The sequence below is a fragment of the Crassostrea angulata genome, chromosome 5 (assembly GCF_025612915.1).
Source record: "Crassostrea angulata isolate pt1a10 chromosome 5, ASM2561291v2, whole genome shotgun sequence".
Classification (NCBI taxonomy): Eukaryota; Metazoa; Mollusca; class Bivalvia; order Ostreida; family Ostreidae; genus Magallana; species Magallana angulata.
In genome coordinates, this window is record NC_069115.1 from 4,022,519 (window position 1) to 4,041,521 (window position 19,003).

A 19,003-nucleotide genomic window follows, 5' to 3' on the forward strand; every position below is an offset into this window, starting at 1 on the left:
TTCTTTTAAAATCAATCATTTATTTTATAATGTTATCAGATTGGTAAAACAAGTTCAACTTTATTTTTCATTCAAGGTTTTATTCTTTATGTCCATGCATACAAATTAATAAACCAAAAATGGTTTAAATTAGCTGTAATTCATACAACACTTGGATTTCATCACAGATCTATGGCTTCAAATAAATACATCTGAAGACAGTTTAAGACAGATATCTATCATGGCTTCCAATAAAATAATACATTTTAAGACAGTTCTGACAAACAGAATAAGTGAGTACACCTCACTCTGATTATAATCGGCCCCGGCCTCTCTATCACTTACTTTAAATCAGACTGTATAAAACTTGATCACTCGCACAATATATATGTATGTTAAAATGTACATTATGTTAATCTCACATTCATCAAAATTACATACAACATTGAACACATGTTCAAACATCTAAGTATACGCCATACTAAATACTACAAGTAAAACATTAACTTAACACATCTCAACATGCATGAAGATCATATACATTCACTCAAACAACTAAAACAATGTGTATCACTTAAACAACTGATAAATGCGCTGACTACGTACAATAATACACATATCACATACACTTGTTTTAGAATTAATAGCATGCCTCGAACACAATCATGTTAATACACATAACATGTCACAGAGCATCAATACCAGCACTGCTCATATCCATCAGAAAAAATATAGCGTAAACCACCTTTTCGCATGCGAGTGTAATTTTAGCAAGGTTAATGCGAGCCTCATCATTGCAAATATTTCTTGCAAGAATCAGTTCTCATTAATGTCTCTTGCATAATATTTTCAAGACAATCTACATCTCGATTGCAAAAATTAGTCGCCGCAGACCAGTTTATCTCCTCCAAATCATGAAATTAGTCGCAGATAAAAGTTGGTTTACAGTACTGATTTATTAAATTTCAACAATTTCAAGAAACATCAAAGCTTATAACATGTCAATATGAGAAATCAGCAGAACACAGATATTAACTGATATAGCCTTTATCATCAGGTTATACCTTCTTCAAATACTAATCAGTATATGTTTGCAATAAATGTATCATTTTGTATTGTTTTTATTTATTTATTTATTTTTTTTGAGGGGCTTACAATAGTAAGACCTTAATTAATGACTCAAAGCCTATCATCATTGATTGTGAGAATCACAGATCACAACCTCATATAACGATGAACAATAAAGGTCAAAGGTCAAGGTCATGAGATCAAAGATAAAAGACCGTGAACATATAAGGGATAATTTTTGAGACAGCAGATTAACCAAACTGAATAACAACATAACCTCAAATCGATGAAGCAGTGATAATACTACTGATTTGGTATTGAAATTGGTGCAACTTCTGTATTGCAAGAAAGATAACTCTTCACAAGTACGTACTATAAAAATGCAATATGCAGTAAAAATCACTCAACATGAGTTCTAACTGTCAGCAGTTCTCCGTGCTACACACTACAACATCTACACGCACAGAGTAATTTATATTTAATTACACCTCACTTATATTCAAAGATGATCTAATAATGATTATACAATGATCCAGATCATAATACACGTACAGTTAAAAAATAATGTTCAAAAATTTTAATTTAGTCTAAAAAAACAATGTCATGTACAACAAGAAATCGTAGAAAATAAACTGGAACATATGACTGATAAACCCCACTTCAGGGTATTACAAGTTAGTTTGTTAAAATTTTGACATAACTGTTATGTCTCTGGATTTTAAAAGGATTTGTTTTCACAGATCAGCAGTAAATAAATCACAGACTATAAATCTCTGTTATACACACAACGTTAGTAATCAAATAGCTAGTCTAATGGTTTCCTAAATGACAATCACTTCCGTACACGTAAATGTAACACGGCGTTTGGAGTGAGTCCTGCATCTAGTAACGAAACCATCTCGTCATCAAAAATCTTGCTTGGGTAGGCCGACACGATGTTATAGGGCTGAGAGTTTGAAGACCTGTCAATCAAAATCATAAAGGGAAATCAGTGAGAAGCAAAAATACTCAGAAATTTAACATTTGATTCCAACATAAAAATCTTAATATAATATCTACTTTTAAACAAAAAAAATCTATATCAGTTAACGTATATACGTAATTTCATTACAGAAATCTTGAATCTGACTTTACAAAATAACTTCTCCTTGTGGAATGAGTGGATGTTCCTATACCTGTGTAGATCAATGTATTTCCGTAGATCTCGTATCGTCTCCTGGAACTTCATCTTCAGTATATATGTGTGGTTACCAGTGTCAGATTTTACTCGGAGTGTTGTGATGTTTCTTGGGGTCATAGGTCGTCTGTCCTCGCTACCTTCAAGTCTAAAAATAGAAAACATTTTTAGTCAATGACTCTGACTTTTTTTTAAATTTATTTATTCAGTCTGTGGTGAATGACCCTATCAAATAAATACAATATGTTAGTAGAATTTGCACTTCAATAAACATGTATTTCCTAGAACAACTTAACAACAAAATCCATGGAAATTGGTATTCAACAAATATAGGTGAAACCACAGTATCTTTGATGAATTGTAAGAGTTACTGGCATAATCATAAAAAGATGTCATCGATAAATGTTTTTCTTGTGATAATGTATCTTGGTATTCCTCTGTTTATTGTTTTTGTACTCAGTGTGATAACTTTTGTGTACCTCACCTCCCCAGTATTTTGTGATATAATTTCTGTGTGCCTCACCTCCCCAGTATTGTGTGATATAATTTTTGTGTACCTCACCTCCCAAGTATTGTGTGATATAATTTCTGTGTGCCTCACCTCCCCAGTACTGTGTGATATATTTTTTGTGTGCCTCACCTCCCCTGTATTTTGTGATATAATTTCTGTGTGCCTCACCTCCTCAGTATTCTGTTATAATTTTTGTGTGCCTCACCTCCCCAGTATTTTGTGACATAATTTTGTGTGCCTCACCTCCCCAGTATTTTGTGATATAATTTCTGTGTGCCTCACCTCCTCAGTATTTTGTGACATAATTTTGTGTGCCTCACCTCCCCAGTGTTTTGTGATATAATTTCTGTGTGCCTCACCTCCCCAGTATTGTGTGATATAATTTCTGTGTGCCTCACCTCCCCAGTATTGTGTGAATATTTGTGTACCTCACCTCCCCAGTATTTTATGATATAATTTCTGTGTGCCTCACCTCCCCAATATTGTGTGATATAATTTCTGTGTGCCTCAACTCCCCCGTATTGTGTGATATAATTTTTGTGTGCCTCACCTCCCCAGTATTGTGTGATAAAATTTCTGTGTGCCTCACCTCCCCAGTATTGTGTGATATAATTTCTGTGTGCCTCACCTCCCCAGTATTGTGTGATATAATTTTTGTGTGCCTCACCTCCCCAGTATTTTGTGATATAATTTTTGTGTGCCTCACCTCCCCAGTATTGTGTGATATAATTTCTGTGTGCCTCACCTCCCCAGTGTTGTGTGATATAATTTCTGTGTGCCTCACCTCCCCAGTATTGTGTGAATATTTGTGTACCTCACCTCCCCAGTATTTTATGATATAATTTCTGTGTGCCTCACCTCCCCAATATTGTGTGATATAATTTCTGTGTGCCTCAACTCCCCCGTATTGTGTGATATAATTTTTGTGTGCCTTACCTTCCCAGTATTTTGTTATAATTTTTGTGTGCCTCACCTCCCCAGTATTGTGTGATATAATTTCTGTGTGCCTCACCTCCCCAGTGTTGTGTGATATAATTTCTGTGTGCCTCACCTCCCCAGTATTTTGCGATATAATTTTTGTGTGCCTTACCTTCCCAGTATTTTGTTATAATTTTTGTGTGCCTCACCTCCCCAGTATTGTGTGATATAATTTCTGTGTGCCTCACCTCCCCAGTATTGTGTGATATAATTTTTGTGTACCTCACCTCCCCAGTATTGTGTGATGTAATATTTGTGTGCCTCCCCTCCCCAGTATTGTGTGATATAATTTCTGTGTGCCTCACCTCCCCAGTATTTTGTGATATAATTTTTGTGTGCCTTACCTTTCCAGTATTTTGTTATAATTTTTGTGTGCCTCACCTCCCTAGTATTGTGTGATATAATTTTTGTGTACCTCACCTCCCCAGTATTTTGTGATGTAATATTTGTGTGCCTCACCTCCCCAGTATTTTGTGGTATAATTTCTGTGTACCTCACCTCCCCAGTATTGTGTGATATAATTTTTGTGTGCCTCACCTCCCCAGTATTTTGTGGTATAATTTTGTGTGCCACACCTCCCCAGTATTTTGTGATATAATTTTTGTGTACCTCACCTCCCCAGTATTGTGTGATATAATTTCTGTGTACCTCACCTCCCCAGTATTTTGTGATGTAATATTTTTGTGCCTCACCTCCCCAGTATTGTGTGATATAATATCTGTGTGCCTCACCTCCCCAGTATTTTGTGGTATAATTTTTGTGTGCCACACCTCCCCAGTATTTTGTGATATAATTTCTGTGTGCCTCACTTCCCAGTATCTTGTGATATAATTTATGTGTGCCTCACCTCCCCAGTATTTTGTGATATAATATCTGTGTGCCTCACCTCCCCAGTATTTTGTGATATAATTTCTGTGTGCCTTACTTCCCAGTATCTTGTGATATAATTTATGTGTGCCTCACCTCCTCTTGATGTCCTTCACTGTGTCTGTTTCCACCACTGTAACAGCAGGCTGACCTCCCTTACCATCCTGTAATAAGTCAGTTGCCATAAGTTACTTGCCCTTCTTACATATACACTGTACATTTTTATTATGCATGCAGCTGCATCAATATACCCTCCCTCATCTGACTAGGTTGGTAGAATGCAATGTATGAAGAATAAATACATTAATTTGACCCTCAATTTTTCATTTTATTTCACCTCATGTCATTTATTCAATCTCTGACTTTTCCTTTTGCATTAACATACCCCCCCCCCATCCTTGTGCTTGTTTGTGTCTTTATCCATTTGTGATAGCTTGATCTCTCTCTCTCTCTTTCTCTCTCTATCTTTGTGTCTTTCTATAAAAATCTCTCTGTAGCTTGATCTCTCTCTCTATCTTTGTCTCTCTCTCTGTATCTCTGTCTGTCTGTATCTCTGTCTGTCTGTCTGTCTGTCTGTCTGTATCTCTCTCTCTCTCTCTCTCTCTCTCTGTATCTCTGTCTGTCTGTATCTCTGTCTATCTGTCTGTCTGTCTGTCTGTCTGTCTCTCTTTCTCCACAGATTACCATTAAATTCTCTCCCACAGAGTTTCGGATGTCGATCACTTTCCCGTCCTTGACCACAGACTTTGGCAGTTTCTGTAAGAACTGACCCACAGTCATCTTTGCTCCTGAAATCATTAAGTTTGTTGTATATGGGTCAAATATTAAGGATCATTACTAAGTTTGGTTGTTTTAAATAGTAATACTTTTCTAAAAAACAACTGGGAGATCAACCGAGGTGTTCCCTTACCTGGTAGTTGTGTAGCAATCTTTAGCTGTGTATGTTCAGGTGTATTGGTTGGGGCTGAGTCATGATTTTTCTCAGTTGTCTTGGATTCGGGGACCAGTCTAGATGGCCTGGTCTCTCCCCCTAACACCTGACCCGCCCCTCGGAACACTTCTCGCCGAGTGTCCTTGAAATACGTGTCCCTGTAATCTGTCACCTGTCAACAGAGTACGGTATCAGAAATAGTGGCACCGCAATTCATTTTCCATTTTGTACAAGCTTAATGGTATTTTAAAAATCACAGAATTTACTGCTCTCAATAGAAGAATGCAATTACATGGTACATTTATTGTTCAACAAGTAAGGCGGTATATTTCACAAATTAATTATTATTTCAAATTCATGCTAGTATCATCGTAGATTTTGAACTTGGTGTGAAGGAATTGTTTTATATAAAATGTGTTTGTTGAAGATCATTTCATAAACATGAAAATAAAAAAAACTTTGTCATAATTTAGTGAAAACAAACTCTTAACTATAAATCATATTTCTGTACCACAATTACAAAGATACTACTCACCACAATCACAAAGATACTACTCACCACAATCACAAAGATACTACTCACCACAAATGGCACACCGTCCGGGAACTTTGTCTGTAACTCGGAGGGGAAGTATCCATCGTGGATGTCCTGTACACACTGCTGGGTCACGGGGTCACTGAAAGGTCGAAACGGTCCACTGAACAGCATGATACCGTTTGCATAGAACACCAGGGGAACTGGGTCAGGGAGCTAAAAATATAAAGCAACATGTAAAGTATCCAAGTCATGGTTGACAATTAATTATTTTTTATATTAAGATAAACTACCTTATCATTGGAAGGAAATATATACCTACCAAATGAGATAGCTTTTAAGAAGAGTATAAACAATACAGTAAGATTCTGGAATGTGCATCTTTGATATGCATTGATACTATATCTATTTTTAGAACTACTTGAGTGGGAATCATTAAGATATCAAAAAAGAAATGTAAACTGGTCAAATTGATTCAAAAGAAGAAAAATTCACCCTTAGTCTGGCCCCATCATTAGTGTGGTGGATCTTGGACACGCCCTCCCCCGCCAAGACATTCAGGTCCTTGATATTCTCTATAAGTCTGTCGTAATCCACTGTGAATTTTGATTGGACGGTTTCTGATCTGGCGGTAGTTGCTATGGCTGTGTCAGGAACAGCATTGTGGGACAGAGAAGTCTCTGGAAAAATTAAAACAAATTACATGTATAATTATTTGGAAAAAAAAAAACATTTTGAAAACTGTTAAGTTTTCTGTGCAATTTGTAATATTCTGTTGTACATTTTTAATAAAGAAATTGTGATAATATTGACAAACGAAAGACATTCTTTCACAGTTCTTGCTGAGATCAAAGAGATACCATAGCCATTATTCTTCAATATACCACAAAAGTCATCAGTAAATCATCTTGCCAAAAACTACACATTAGCCTAATAGCACTCATCATACATACTGACATTCAGACAATAACTTACATGTATTTATGTAAAAATGATATAAATATAACATATTTATGCTTTTTTAACCATGTTGGTCTTGAAATGTAGTTTGAAATACAAAAGCATGATCTAACACCTCATCTTTTAAATTTAAAAACAACATTTCTCCATCTCATAGGTCATCCTGCAACATTCATAATTAGTTTTTTCTGAAGACTAGAACACACTATGACAGACCTGGCCTCCAGACCTCCCCCTCCCCCTCGTCTTCCTCACTGTCACTGTCATTGGACGACTTGTCATTGTAGTAGGAGGATCCTGTGTCTGACTTCTCCCCCACCCACACCATTCCATAGTCAGCCAAAAACGCCTACAAAACGGGATATAGAGAGTGTAGTTAATGTGTGTGTGTGTGTGTGAGAGAGTGAGAGAGAGAGACAGAGAGAGCTCAACAGAGAAAGAGCAAGAGAAAGAAAGAGAGAGATCAAGCTACAGGGAGAGAGAGAGAGAACAAAAAAGACAGATGAACAAGTTGCATACTAGGAAATAGTGCTTTTTTGACATTAAATAATCCAATATAAGATAATGTTGTATTTGCAACCAGCTCTATCATACATGTACCTCCATTTCATGGACATGTTGTTGAAGGAGCAGACATTTTTTCTCCAGTTCGCGTGACTCGCCTGGAGACAGGTCACCTGGAAGAAGCTCAGCTTGTTTAGACAATGCATTCAATAGCATTGTTATATCCAGTGAAGCAGACAATATATTCAGAAGCTTGTTTTAGCTAAATTAAGCAATGGCGTCAGCAGCATGTAATAGCTTACTTTACATTAGATTCAACATAATGATGTATACAAGTATACAGTAAAACACAGTTATAGCGATCACGCTTATAATGAATAAAAGCTTACAGCGAAGTGAATTTCATTCCCCAAGTCTCTATTTCATGTTGTTATACTTTCATGTTAAATACTGAAATCTGATTGGTTAAGACGCAGTTAATAATATTTACTATTACCCTCAGCGTTAGCAACGCACTTGGCAACGGGTAACATTAAAAAATGTTACATGCGCGAAAATTATGCGCGTACGGTTCGCTGTAGAATTCACGTTATTCCTATATAAAAGCAGTAAAATTTTCTTAAAAATTTTAAAAAAGACATTCAGTATAACAAAATAAATAGTGCCTGTTTGGGAGGATAACAGTTGAAATTGACACCTCTCGAAAACCATTGTCAACCTCCGCTTCGCGTCGGTTGACAATGGTTTTCTCGGGGTGTCAATTTCAACTGTTACCCTCCCAAACAGGCACTATTTATATATTGTAAACTTGATGGATATAACGAATTACGCTTATAACGAAGTTAAATTCCTTGTCCCTGGGACTTTGTTATAAGCGTGTTTTTACTGTATTGTGTACAGTACCTTGCTTGCAAAAACAAACATATTCAATATGCTAAATTTCACTGTTTATATACAGTTATATCATATAATATATATTATTAATATATACATGATAATTCTACATATATTATGACCTACCCTGAGCTTTCTTCATTATATTAACTTTGTCTTCCAAAATCTTGATTTTTTTGTCCTGAAAAGGAACACAAAATACAGTACTGGTAACTGATAAACATGAGATACTAAACAGCATTGAAGCAGCATATTATGTGAAAACAGAGACATTAGGGTCAAGATTCAAGGTCATCATTTTGTAGAATAGCTGCATCATAGAGATTGATGCATACAACAAAGTGACATACATGTACTAAAGTGAATGCTTTAATTTATAAAATTTTGCCCCCCAAAAATTAAAAACTGTGAGTCTTAATAACTTAAATCGCACTGGATCCTTTAAAATCATTTAATATTGGTTACCTACATTTCGTTTGATGATGTCATAACATAAAACAATTTATAGGCACATCTGTCTCTGTAATATAACTGTGTATACTGTACTACCTTCTCGGTCAGTTCTTTGGACTGTGACTGAACTTTCTGTTCCAGTAGAGTGATTCGCGTCATCATGGTGGCCATCAATTCCTGGTCGCTAGGGGGACCTGTAACCATGACAACAGGGTTAATTATACTTAATTTTTTCTCAATTAAATAAATAGAGTCAACAAACACATTTATACAGAAAACTTTCAGGGTCTGTGAATTAAACAAATATTAATATAGAATACCAATAAGTGCATGCATTCAATATCAATCTTAGCTAGCATATACATATACAGCGCAGCTGGGCAAATGTTAATAATTATGGCTAGCTAGTACAGATACTGTAGACCAACTTTTATTTACGTGAGAAATTTTCTCCAGGTTCACAGGAGTCCCTGCAATCTTTTTCTTGTCATATAGGTATAAGAACAATAGATAAGGCTTGACAGTGAAAATAGGTCGCAGTGGACCAATTTTTCTTAGATAGAAGTCATCGCGAATTAAAGTTACAGTATAGAATAGGATTTCATTCCAAATTAGGGCCTCGGTGTTTTGTTTATTAACGGTTTTACTTCAGAATTGAACCTTATAATACATGTGTAATCAAAATACATTTCATTGCTTTTGTTTACACGGTACACATAATTATGATACAAATAGAGAGTATAGTATGAACTAATTGCAGGTGGATAATATTTTTGGCAAACAAGGTTATAGATTTAAATGATTATACCTGAAATGAGAAATTATATATGCAATTGTAGCAGACTGAAATAATAAAAAAGCATGAAATGTCACGGAAAATTAATAATCAACCCTACCAGGATTATGTTCCCAAAATAAAGCTTACTACAGGTACAATAATTTTCTTCTGCTAAAATACTGGTTAATACAATTAATAACCTGCAAGATTATACCTATTACTTGATGTAAATAATATAATTACAGCTTTATGACCAAAAACTTAAAAGCAAGTTAGAACTATAATTTCTTTTGCTTGATGAGTTAATGAGCTAGCTATACATGTAAATGAAATCATAATTAATTATTTATAGTAAATGTATGAATATCACTCGAACAGCAGTGGAGTCTGACAGATGAATTTAACATGAACAGGTTTCGCTTCATTATCATTAGGAGATATCTTAAATAAGTTACATCATTTTGGTATTGTGCTGTCCTGTCTGGATCTCCTATCATAATAAAAGTTAATAAGTTTGGAATACAATACTAGTATGTTAATGATTTGGAGCACTCTTCAAGTTGGTTCAATTTCATAAAGATAATACAAGTGGGATATTTTTTTTGGAAATGTTGTCACTTAGATTTTACATGTGGGCAAATTTGGTTGACTTATAACCAAAAAGGTTCAAATTTACAGTGCACCAAAATTACCAGCTGGGGTATAGTACGTTTCTCCGGTAATTTATGCAATGATCCAATTTTCACTTTTTTCATGGTCACTTTTTTATAGCAAACTATTGAATATGCAGAAAGTAAATCTCAAATCATACTCCATAAGAAGCTTCATTAAAAAAAAAATGACTGACACAAAATGAAAATGTTACATATTTCCCCCATTCTCGCAAAATTTGTGAAATGCAAAAAACGCCGGATATACGGTATTCCTGGTCAGGCATGACTCCAAGTACCGGTAGTTGTATTGTTACTACTGGTAATTAAGAAACTAACAAATGGGGTAAAATCTTTTTCATTTAAATATTGCATCAACTGATATAGAGTTGTCAACTTGAAAACTTCTAAACGTCTTTCAATTAGCAATCGTTTCCAAAAATAATCTTCATAAAAGTCAATCTATTAGTTAATCATATAAGTAAGTATAGGATTTATAACAAGTTTCATAGGTAAAAATGTGTATTTATAAATATCAATAGTCAAGAATAAGAAAATTTATTCCTTTAAAATAGATATTCCAGATCAGAGATAGACATAAAACGATATATTAATAGGATCAATATATCTATAATTATTGACAGTTAGTGATGAGGTCAACATTTTGAAAAAGTGATGCATTATAAATCCACCAAAACCAGATAAAAGCATTTATATAAAATATAAATATAATCTGTAAATACATAAAATGCATATTATGTGTATCATAAATAAAGTTTAGAGAAAGGGAAAGTCTGATAAGCTGAAAGTAGCCGGCTAATATCCATAGTAACAAAGTTCTATAGCGATAGCCACACCCCTAAAGGGACTGATTGATACCTGTCAAAAATGTAGCATTATCTGGGGGCGTGTCATCTAGAAATGATGACGAGGAATTCATTCTCTCTACAAAACAATTTTTTAAGACATGAAAAAATATTTGTTTTCTAACTGCCTGTGCCTCTGAAACTAAACAATAAATGTGAAATTTAAAATAAACAATTTCACTAAAGTTCCTACTCCATGTTTTCTCTCTGTTTATACATGTCTGTAAACTAGTGTTTTATCACAATCCTGCTTTCATCCTAAATTATTTACTTTCTATACATAGTTCTCTCCCTTGATCCTCTTGTTCTCTGTTCATTACCTTGAAGGGATATGCTCTCTCTCTCTCTCTCTCTCTCTCTCTCTCTCTCTCATAAGCTTGAAGATCTCTCTTTCTCCTTTCTCTCTAATATGAGCTTGAAGAGATGCATGCTCTCTCTCTCTCTCTCTCTCTCTCTCTCTCTCTCTCTCTCTCTCTCTCTCTCTCTCTCAGATGTATGCATGCTCTCTCTCTCTCTCTCTCTCTCTCTCTCTCTCTCTCTCTCTCTCTCTCTCTCTCTCTCTTAGATGTATGCTCTCTCTCTCTTTCTCTCTCTCTCTCTCTCTCTCTCTCTCTCTCTCTCTCTCTCTCTCTCTCTCTGTGCAATTTATTCCTACACATATTTTACACCCTTTTGTGTCTACTGACTTAGTTGTTAGACTCTCCCCTGGATACTGACCGTGGGGTGGGTTGTTGACCCTGGGTACAGGGTTGTTGTGGGTCGCCTGTGAACGGGCTGTGTCAAGTTTTGGCAGACCTCCGTGGAAGGGGTCCGTACGGTGAGCTGCCTTGAGTCGACTCGTCGCCATGTTATGGGTAATCTCATCTAGAAGTCGGCTCTCATCATCTGAAAAAAGCCAACCAATTTATCCAGGATTTCAAATACCGTAATCCAAATAAGTCATCCAATTTCAAAATAATTACCAACTACGGTACAAACATACAACTGATTAACATTCATATATGAACAATTCAATATAATCATGAAATTACTGATTTATATAATTATAATGCTTATCAATGGACTACAAAAAATATTCTTACCAAGAAAAAGTTGAACTCTCCAAGGAAGAAAATAGCAGGACATAGTTATTTCACAGAACAGAGAACCTTATAAGTCTTGGGTTGAATTTTAACTCCCAGTCAGTTAATGTACATACTTATTAAAACACTTGTTATAGTTGAGTAGGTGCATATTATACCCAAAGTCAAGCTCAAAGATAGAATATTCCATATTATATTCCAAATAAACGATTTAGAAAATAACAGACTGAGAATGTCACCAAACAATGCAAAACTCACAGACCATTTAATTCCAGTTTTATCTCAGTTCATTTAGACAGTATCCATGTATGTAATACATGACGCTGAATCCAGCAGGTCTATGCACATTAGTGCAACATCCAACTAGAAATTATATAACATATGTACTCCAAGCTCTGTCCATGGTTGGTACAGGGAATTGATTATACAGCTGAATCCTTGCTAATTGATTACAGTATGTGTATATATATATATATACACACCCCAAAGACTATGAGTCAGTAATCCCAGGTATTTTAGAACTGTAGTTAGTACCCCGTCCTTTAATTTAATTCATAAAAAATTTAGCTCAGCTTGACCTTTTAATCCCACATTTACTGTAATAGGAGAACTTCTACACCAACAATACAACTGATATTAAAACCTTGCTTTGTATATATATTACAGACATGGACTAGCAATGTCATTTAAACCATCAAACCATTATCCTTGAAAGACCGAACAAAAACCTCCTAAATGCGGGAGTCAAATGTCAAAGTGTGTATTGAAAACCATCCATCTACATCACCCCTAATGGAGGGGCTTAACTCCGAACTTACGTCTTTATCAAGGCTATATTCAATGTCAAAAAGTCCACATCACTCATTGATTTTCATATAGCAGAACATTAGTTTTAAAATATTTTTAACTAAAAAAAAAAATGTTTACTTATTCAGAGAAACCATATACCGGTAATTATATATTTCAATCATTTAAAATTGATACAGCACCAAATAAATAAACTTATAACTGGCAGGATATCGATGCAAATGGAATCTGTGACATCTCAACTTGTTAATAGTATGCACTGTATACAGGATTAATTTTGCTTCACATTATTTTTGCTCTTGCAGACTTCACTTGCAAACGGTGTCCCCTTGTCCTGAATTTGCCCAGGCAACTTTGACGTGTTTAAAGAGAGATAATTTGAAATGCTGGAATTCGTCCAGTCTTAAATTTGCCCACAGACAACGAGGGCTAAACGAGCAAAAATAAAACAGGGGCGAATATTTCCCTGTATATATTAGTATCATTGATATGATTTATTTGACACCGTAAAATGTGTGTGACAGTGAAAATAAACTATTTACAATGAGGGTGAAAATAAAATGAGGGTAAATATTTTTCTGCATACAGTATTGTCTGCATGTACAGTAACAATGTTGATTTGGGAGTTATAATTATGGATTGAAGTTAATTGTGTTTCAAAATAGTCAACTTAAGCTTAAGTAAAAGTAGTACAGATGTAAAATTTAAACTCTTGCTGAGACTGACCTGAATATGCAGGATTCCGGAAAGGCATGTTCCTGGAACTGAATAAAAAAAGAAATTTGTACTATTTTGTATGCATCTTGTATTAATTAAGTGATTAAGGAAAACAATTAGTACATGTACCAGTAAAATATATAATTATGCAGTGAACAAGCAATTCCTAATGATATCATGTCATCACATATAAAAAAAAACTTGTTTCACAAACTCAAGTGCTTTAATATTAAATATACATGTATACTGTGTACCAGTATTTTACAACAGTACTAGGACAACTTTCACAAAATCATCTAATAATAACCCGATCTCTTCACTTAAGTTTCTGAATCTGCCACTCCTCAACAACGTGAAGCGGTGCAGATCAGAAAGCCTAAAATTGGCTAGCAAAGATGTCTAATATCAAATTACCACGTACTACAATGTAAATTTTTAACCCATTTTTTTCTAGCATTGCATGGCCATAATTCTGAGTAACTTAAGGACAGCAGCTAGTAAATCAGATGCTTAATCAGTCTGCTAAATTTAAAATCATTCAGAAGTTTTCTACATGCAATATATGATTCCTATAGAAATTGTCAACCTTCACATCTACTGTAAAACAACTTTTACTAGATTTTCATATGAGATTCACGACAGCTTTGTCGTTGCAAATATTCTCGCCTTTAACCAGTCCTTAGGGTTTTATATCAACATGGATAAGATAAAGCTTGGTTGTAAAAATTAGTTGCGGAGAACCAGTTTATTCCTGGTTAATTGTGAAATAAAGTTGTACGTTGCGAATAAAATTGATTTACCGTCAATTAATAACAAAAGAAACTTAACTATGGTATACAGTGTTTGCAAAGTACATGACTGTAAAAAATAGCATTTTTTTCCAGTTGGAAGTACATGTATATGTATAAATGAGAGATTTGTATGACAACATTAAGATAACTGAGACTCAAACCTGGGACCTTAATTCTATCAAATAATACTCAGCTACAATGTTTAATTAAACTATGTACTTTATTTAAATTATCACTGATCAAGTGAAATTGATTCATGTTTATTATATGAATTAAATTACCCTGTATGAGCATTTGTTCATTTAAACATTTTGAAAACATGCTCAATTGTCAGCAGGCATTAAATTTCAAAATTAGTTGTTTTAATTAACATATTTCAAAAATATGTACAAGAATTATTTGTGGAGATCAAATGGTGCATATGATAATGTTATCAATGCATAAATTAATTCCCATTGCAGAAGTACAAATAATCAAACTGAAAGTATGAATACCCCATATTCCAGTGTTATATGTATAAGGTGTAGTTAAAGCACACACATATTTAGAACCAGGCTTATAGCGATACCAAAATTCGGTGTTCGTATATTTCCACAAGTGCCACAGACACACAATGTACCTGTCTTTTGTGACTGCTTTATTGAAGTCCTCTTGCTTCCTGTAGATATGTAAAATGCATTTTTTCACAGACAGATATTCATTAAATATGTTTGTTTGATCTTGCATTTTCACATTTGTAAATATATTACATATATATTTTTGGGGTTTTTTGGTAATTGATTTGTACTACGTAACCATTGATAGAGCTTGGCCCAAAAAAAACCCATTCAAATCAAATTTCAAAATTTTTGATACTTGCATATGGTTTGGAATAGGGAGTTGATTTTCCTATTTTAATTGTTCTGGTTTTTTTTTAATATTATTTATCTGTTCATGCATGTTTAAATTTAATTATACACAGAGTACAATGAAAGTATGTACATGCATGTACAGCTTGCATGGCTGTCAATTAAAGTCTGATCAATAATAAAAAATTATCGATCAGCAGATAAATTTTTCACAGTTAGAAACAAATGTATATATATATATATATATATATATATATATATATATATATATATATATATATATATATATGTTTAAATTGGCCTTAAATCTTAATAGACATACACTAAGTCTTTGGGTAGAAGATCAACTTAATAGACATACACTAAGTCTTTGGTTAGAAAATCAACTTCAGACTTAATTAACTTAAAAAAATCATAATTAATCATTCCACATAGAGTCAGACTTTAATTCGCTTTATCAATCAAAAGGCCCCTCTTAGAAGTGAACATTCATTTGATTAATTCATTTTAACTAGATATGTACATCCATGACAGTTCAGTTTTTAGTTTTTGGGGGGAGGGGGGACTCTAACTTTTACCAATTACTTTGAAACTGGACTCTCATGTAACACGGGCACTTCAAAAATTGATAAAGACTTACCCTGTGGGTATAAGTTCATAATAATATATATAAATTTTGAAAAATTTGATAAAGACCCTGACAAAAATGTAAAATTTGACCAGTTCTTGCCAATTATCATTTCTCCCCAATGCAATTACTTTATAAGCATACTTTATAAGCATATTTCGTTGGGTCAAAATTTCGTTGTTTTTAAACCAAACACAATTTCGTTGGCATTTAATTTCGTCATATCATTTTCTCTTGTATTCATTTTTACTTGGGTTAAAAATTTGTCATGGATTTAAATTTGTTGATTTATACTGTCAACGAAAATAACAAAATTAAATCCTCAACGAATATTTCTTGCTCTACAGTTATTTTATTTTCTCTTCGGAATAAAAATTGATCGTCCGGTAAAATAATGCATCTCTCAATTTTTTCGTTTACCTTGCTTCAAACTAAAATCTGAATTCACTTGTCAATGAACACACTCAATTTGATATGTCTGTATCAGTTTGTCACTAAACCATGAAATAAAACAATTGTTGCTGTTTTTTGATTGATACAACAATTAAGCTACCCTAGCTCAAAGTAGTAGTTGAAAGTACAGTATATTCAATACAATATTGTGCTTTTCTAGTAGCTTCTACATGTAGCTAAATCATCGTATAAAATTGACCTCAAAAACAGCAAAAATTGTATCAGTGTTGATAAAATGATGTAACAATGCAAGTGCAAGAAATGGTACTTAACGAGAACTGGTAGCACGCCAGTACGTACTTATATTGATCTGACATGTACGTTTATGTATATATAGGCTGCAATAATATACTGTGTCACTGAGATATTAAATGAATATTTAATATATTAATGGTAATTAGAAATTATAAATTCATGTCAGTATGATGTTACCCCTGCCTCAATTCTGTTCATGTTCCCATGTACAGTATGCATATCTATAAAATGATACCATTTGTGCATGCATATTGATCCGTGATCAATAATTAACCGATTGTTTTAAAAAGCTACATTTGTTTTGACAGCAAAATATTTATCAACATTTAAAACAAAGCAAAGTTTTATAATGTTTGAAAATTAACTAACTCTACTTATTATGATTGTGTTTTTTTTAATTTTATTTATGAAGATGGTCTTAAGATGATTACATATATGTTCTTTCTTTATGACTCGCACATACACGTGATCTTAAAACAGACTTAAACAAGCACCAGTCGTACTTAAGACTCACCCTAATAAGAGCGGGTTTTTGTGGTTTTTCTTCAGGCTTGAAAGCGGGGAACTCATCTTGCAAAATCCAAAACCGTGTTGCTGATGACAGGTTTAGTACATAAAAGAGAGAGTAAGATTGGTATAACTGGGGTAATTCTCCAGTTTGTTTACATCTAAGGACGCCATAAGTAACCGGAAATAACTAGTATCTAAAACCAAATATGTTGCGACGACATGTTCCGAGATATGATCTTTCTCTACAATTCCAGAAAAAAACCTAAACATGTTTATTAAAGGTAGCACAGTACTTTTAAAGACTCAACTACACAAGGTAGCGCATTAAATGTTTAGTTTAACTCTTGTAGGTTTTATCAATCGGTTTGGTTGAATGTCATCAAGCTTAGCAGGGACGTATACATATACACATATATAAATTCTAAGTGGTAAAAGAATCTGGCTTGTGCCACCGTGGCCACAGCGGATCATGAGTTTGAATACAACTAGGTGTTTTTTTTATGTTGCCCACTTATTTAAATTAGAGATAGTGCTAAAATTAGATTAAGACAAAAAACTACATGGATGCATTTTAGGTTACGATATTAATTTAATTCATATATATTTTTTTAATTTGCAAGTCTTACCTTTATATTGTTTTACTTTCAGGCTTTACTGGGGAGGGGGGGGGGGGGGGGCTTGAGGACTAAATAGACTTAGATACCGGTAGATCACTGTATTTTACAGATTATTACACAATACATGTATACTTTTACTCAGTATACACGACAAATTCAAAGAAATTGGTCAGTAATAATAAAAATAAAAACAAAAAACAAAAAATAGCTTTTTTGATATTCGTACTAGTTTAGGGTTACCATCGTTGCAGAATCAATTAACATAACCCATTGATGCAATGTCCACAATCGTTAGGTCCTGTGAACACATTATAAAGTTAAAGTTTTTACAATATATTCATGAGACAGGATTTTCAGCATACAAAAAATGTATCATTATCTCAAGATAGCATGATGATTCTAGAGTTATACTGGGTTTTTATGTGTCCAAGCTATATAAAGTTATACAATAAAAGTATTCCATTCTTCAGCATACTATAGACCGTGAGTGAGGACACCCAAACCGGAAAAATGATATGCCTTTTCAGTTCCATGCATATGAGTGAAACTTTTCAGGGGTTTTACAATCTTTTTTTCAAACTGTTCATTAATACTCTATTAATTAAAGGGGTATGGTCACGATTTTGATCAAATTCTATTATTCTGTTTTTATAATTTAAAATGCTTCAAGAATGCATTTCTAATATAATGATCAAATGAAATTTGAGATCGAGTCAGTCGTAAAGTTATAAGCGAGATACAGGGCTCCCACTTCTTTGTCATGTAAACAAGGCTCGTGCCCTGTTGTAAATTTTTTTTTCTTCAAGCTGACGTGTCTATTTTTTGTTCATGTAAAGCATAAATAAACAGTTCCTATAACGTTTAACACATTCATCTCAGATCTAAAACTAGAATTTTCACTTTAACAAAAAAATGTATGGTACACAAACGCTTAATTTGCTTACATTGTAAAAAATTCTAAGCCCTGTAACTTGTTTACAACTCAGCGAAGACACTCATATTTTGGTTGCCTATCAAAAAAGCCTACCGAGGCATTTTAAACATTAAAAATTGGAAAAATAATTTTTGAAAAAAAAATTGTAACCATGCCCCTTGAAATATTTGGCAAAAATTAAAAAATCCTAAGTTCAAAGGGCCAAAATTT

The 19,003-nt window shown here is 33.7% G+C and overlaps 1 protein-coding gene across 4 annotated transcripts; it reads right to left on the reverse strand.

Moving 5' to 3' along the window:
* LOC128183110 (UBX domain-containing protein 11-like) lies at positions 1–17,439 on the reverse strand. Of its 4 annotated transcripts, XM_052851994.1 has the most exons (16): positions 17,247–17,439; positions 15,168–15,206; positions 13,767–13,804; positions 11,869–12,036; positions 11,165–11,230; positions 8,954–9,051; positions 8,531–8,585; positions 7,607–7,683; positions 7,223–7,355; positions 6,542–6,726; positions 6,095–6,262; positions 5,491–5,683; positions 5,265–5,368; positions 4,677–4,744; positions 2,223–2,372; positions 1–2,009 (listed from the first exon to the last, which is right to left on the reverse strand). In XM_052851994.1, exons 1-16 carry the CDS (start codon positions 17,300–17,302, stop codon positions 1,880–1,882), a joined length of 1,728 nt encoding a protein of 575 aa, XP_052707954.1. In that variant the 5' UTR covers positions 17,303–17,439; the 3' UTR covers positions 1–1,879. The 4 variants fall into 4 exon arrangements, with proteins under 4 accessions (XP_052707954.1, XP_052707955.1, XP_052707956.1 ...); XM_052851995.1 differs by lacking the exon at positions 15,168–15,206; XM_052851996.1 differs by lacking the exon at positions 11,165–11,230.
* Positions 17,440–19,003: the final 1,564 nt, after the last annotated feature.

What these genes read in the sequence shown, in the direction of transcription:
- LOC128183110 (XM_052851994.1), bottom strand. Translation starts at nt 17,302, where the DNA reads ATGAGTTCCCCGCTTTCAAGCCTGAAGAAAAACCACAAAAACCCGCTC. An exon ending in ATGATGGGGCCAGACTAAGG is followed by an intron (nt 6,263 to 6,541) that starts GTGAATTTTTCT and finishes TTATATTTTTAG; the next exon opens with CTCCCTGACCCAGTTCCCCT. An exon ending in CTGTGGGAGAGAATTTAATG is followed by an intron (nt 4,745 to 5,264) that starts GTAATCTGTGGA and finishes GACTTATTACAG; the next exon opens with GATGGTAAGGGAGGTCAGCC.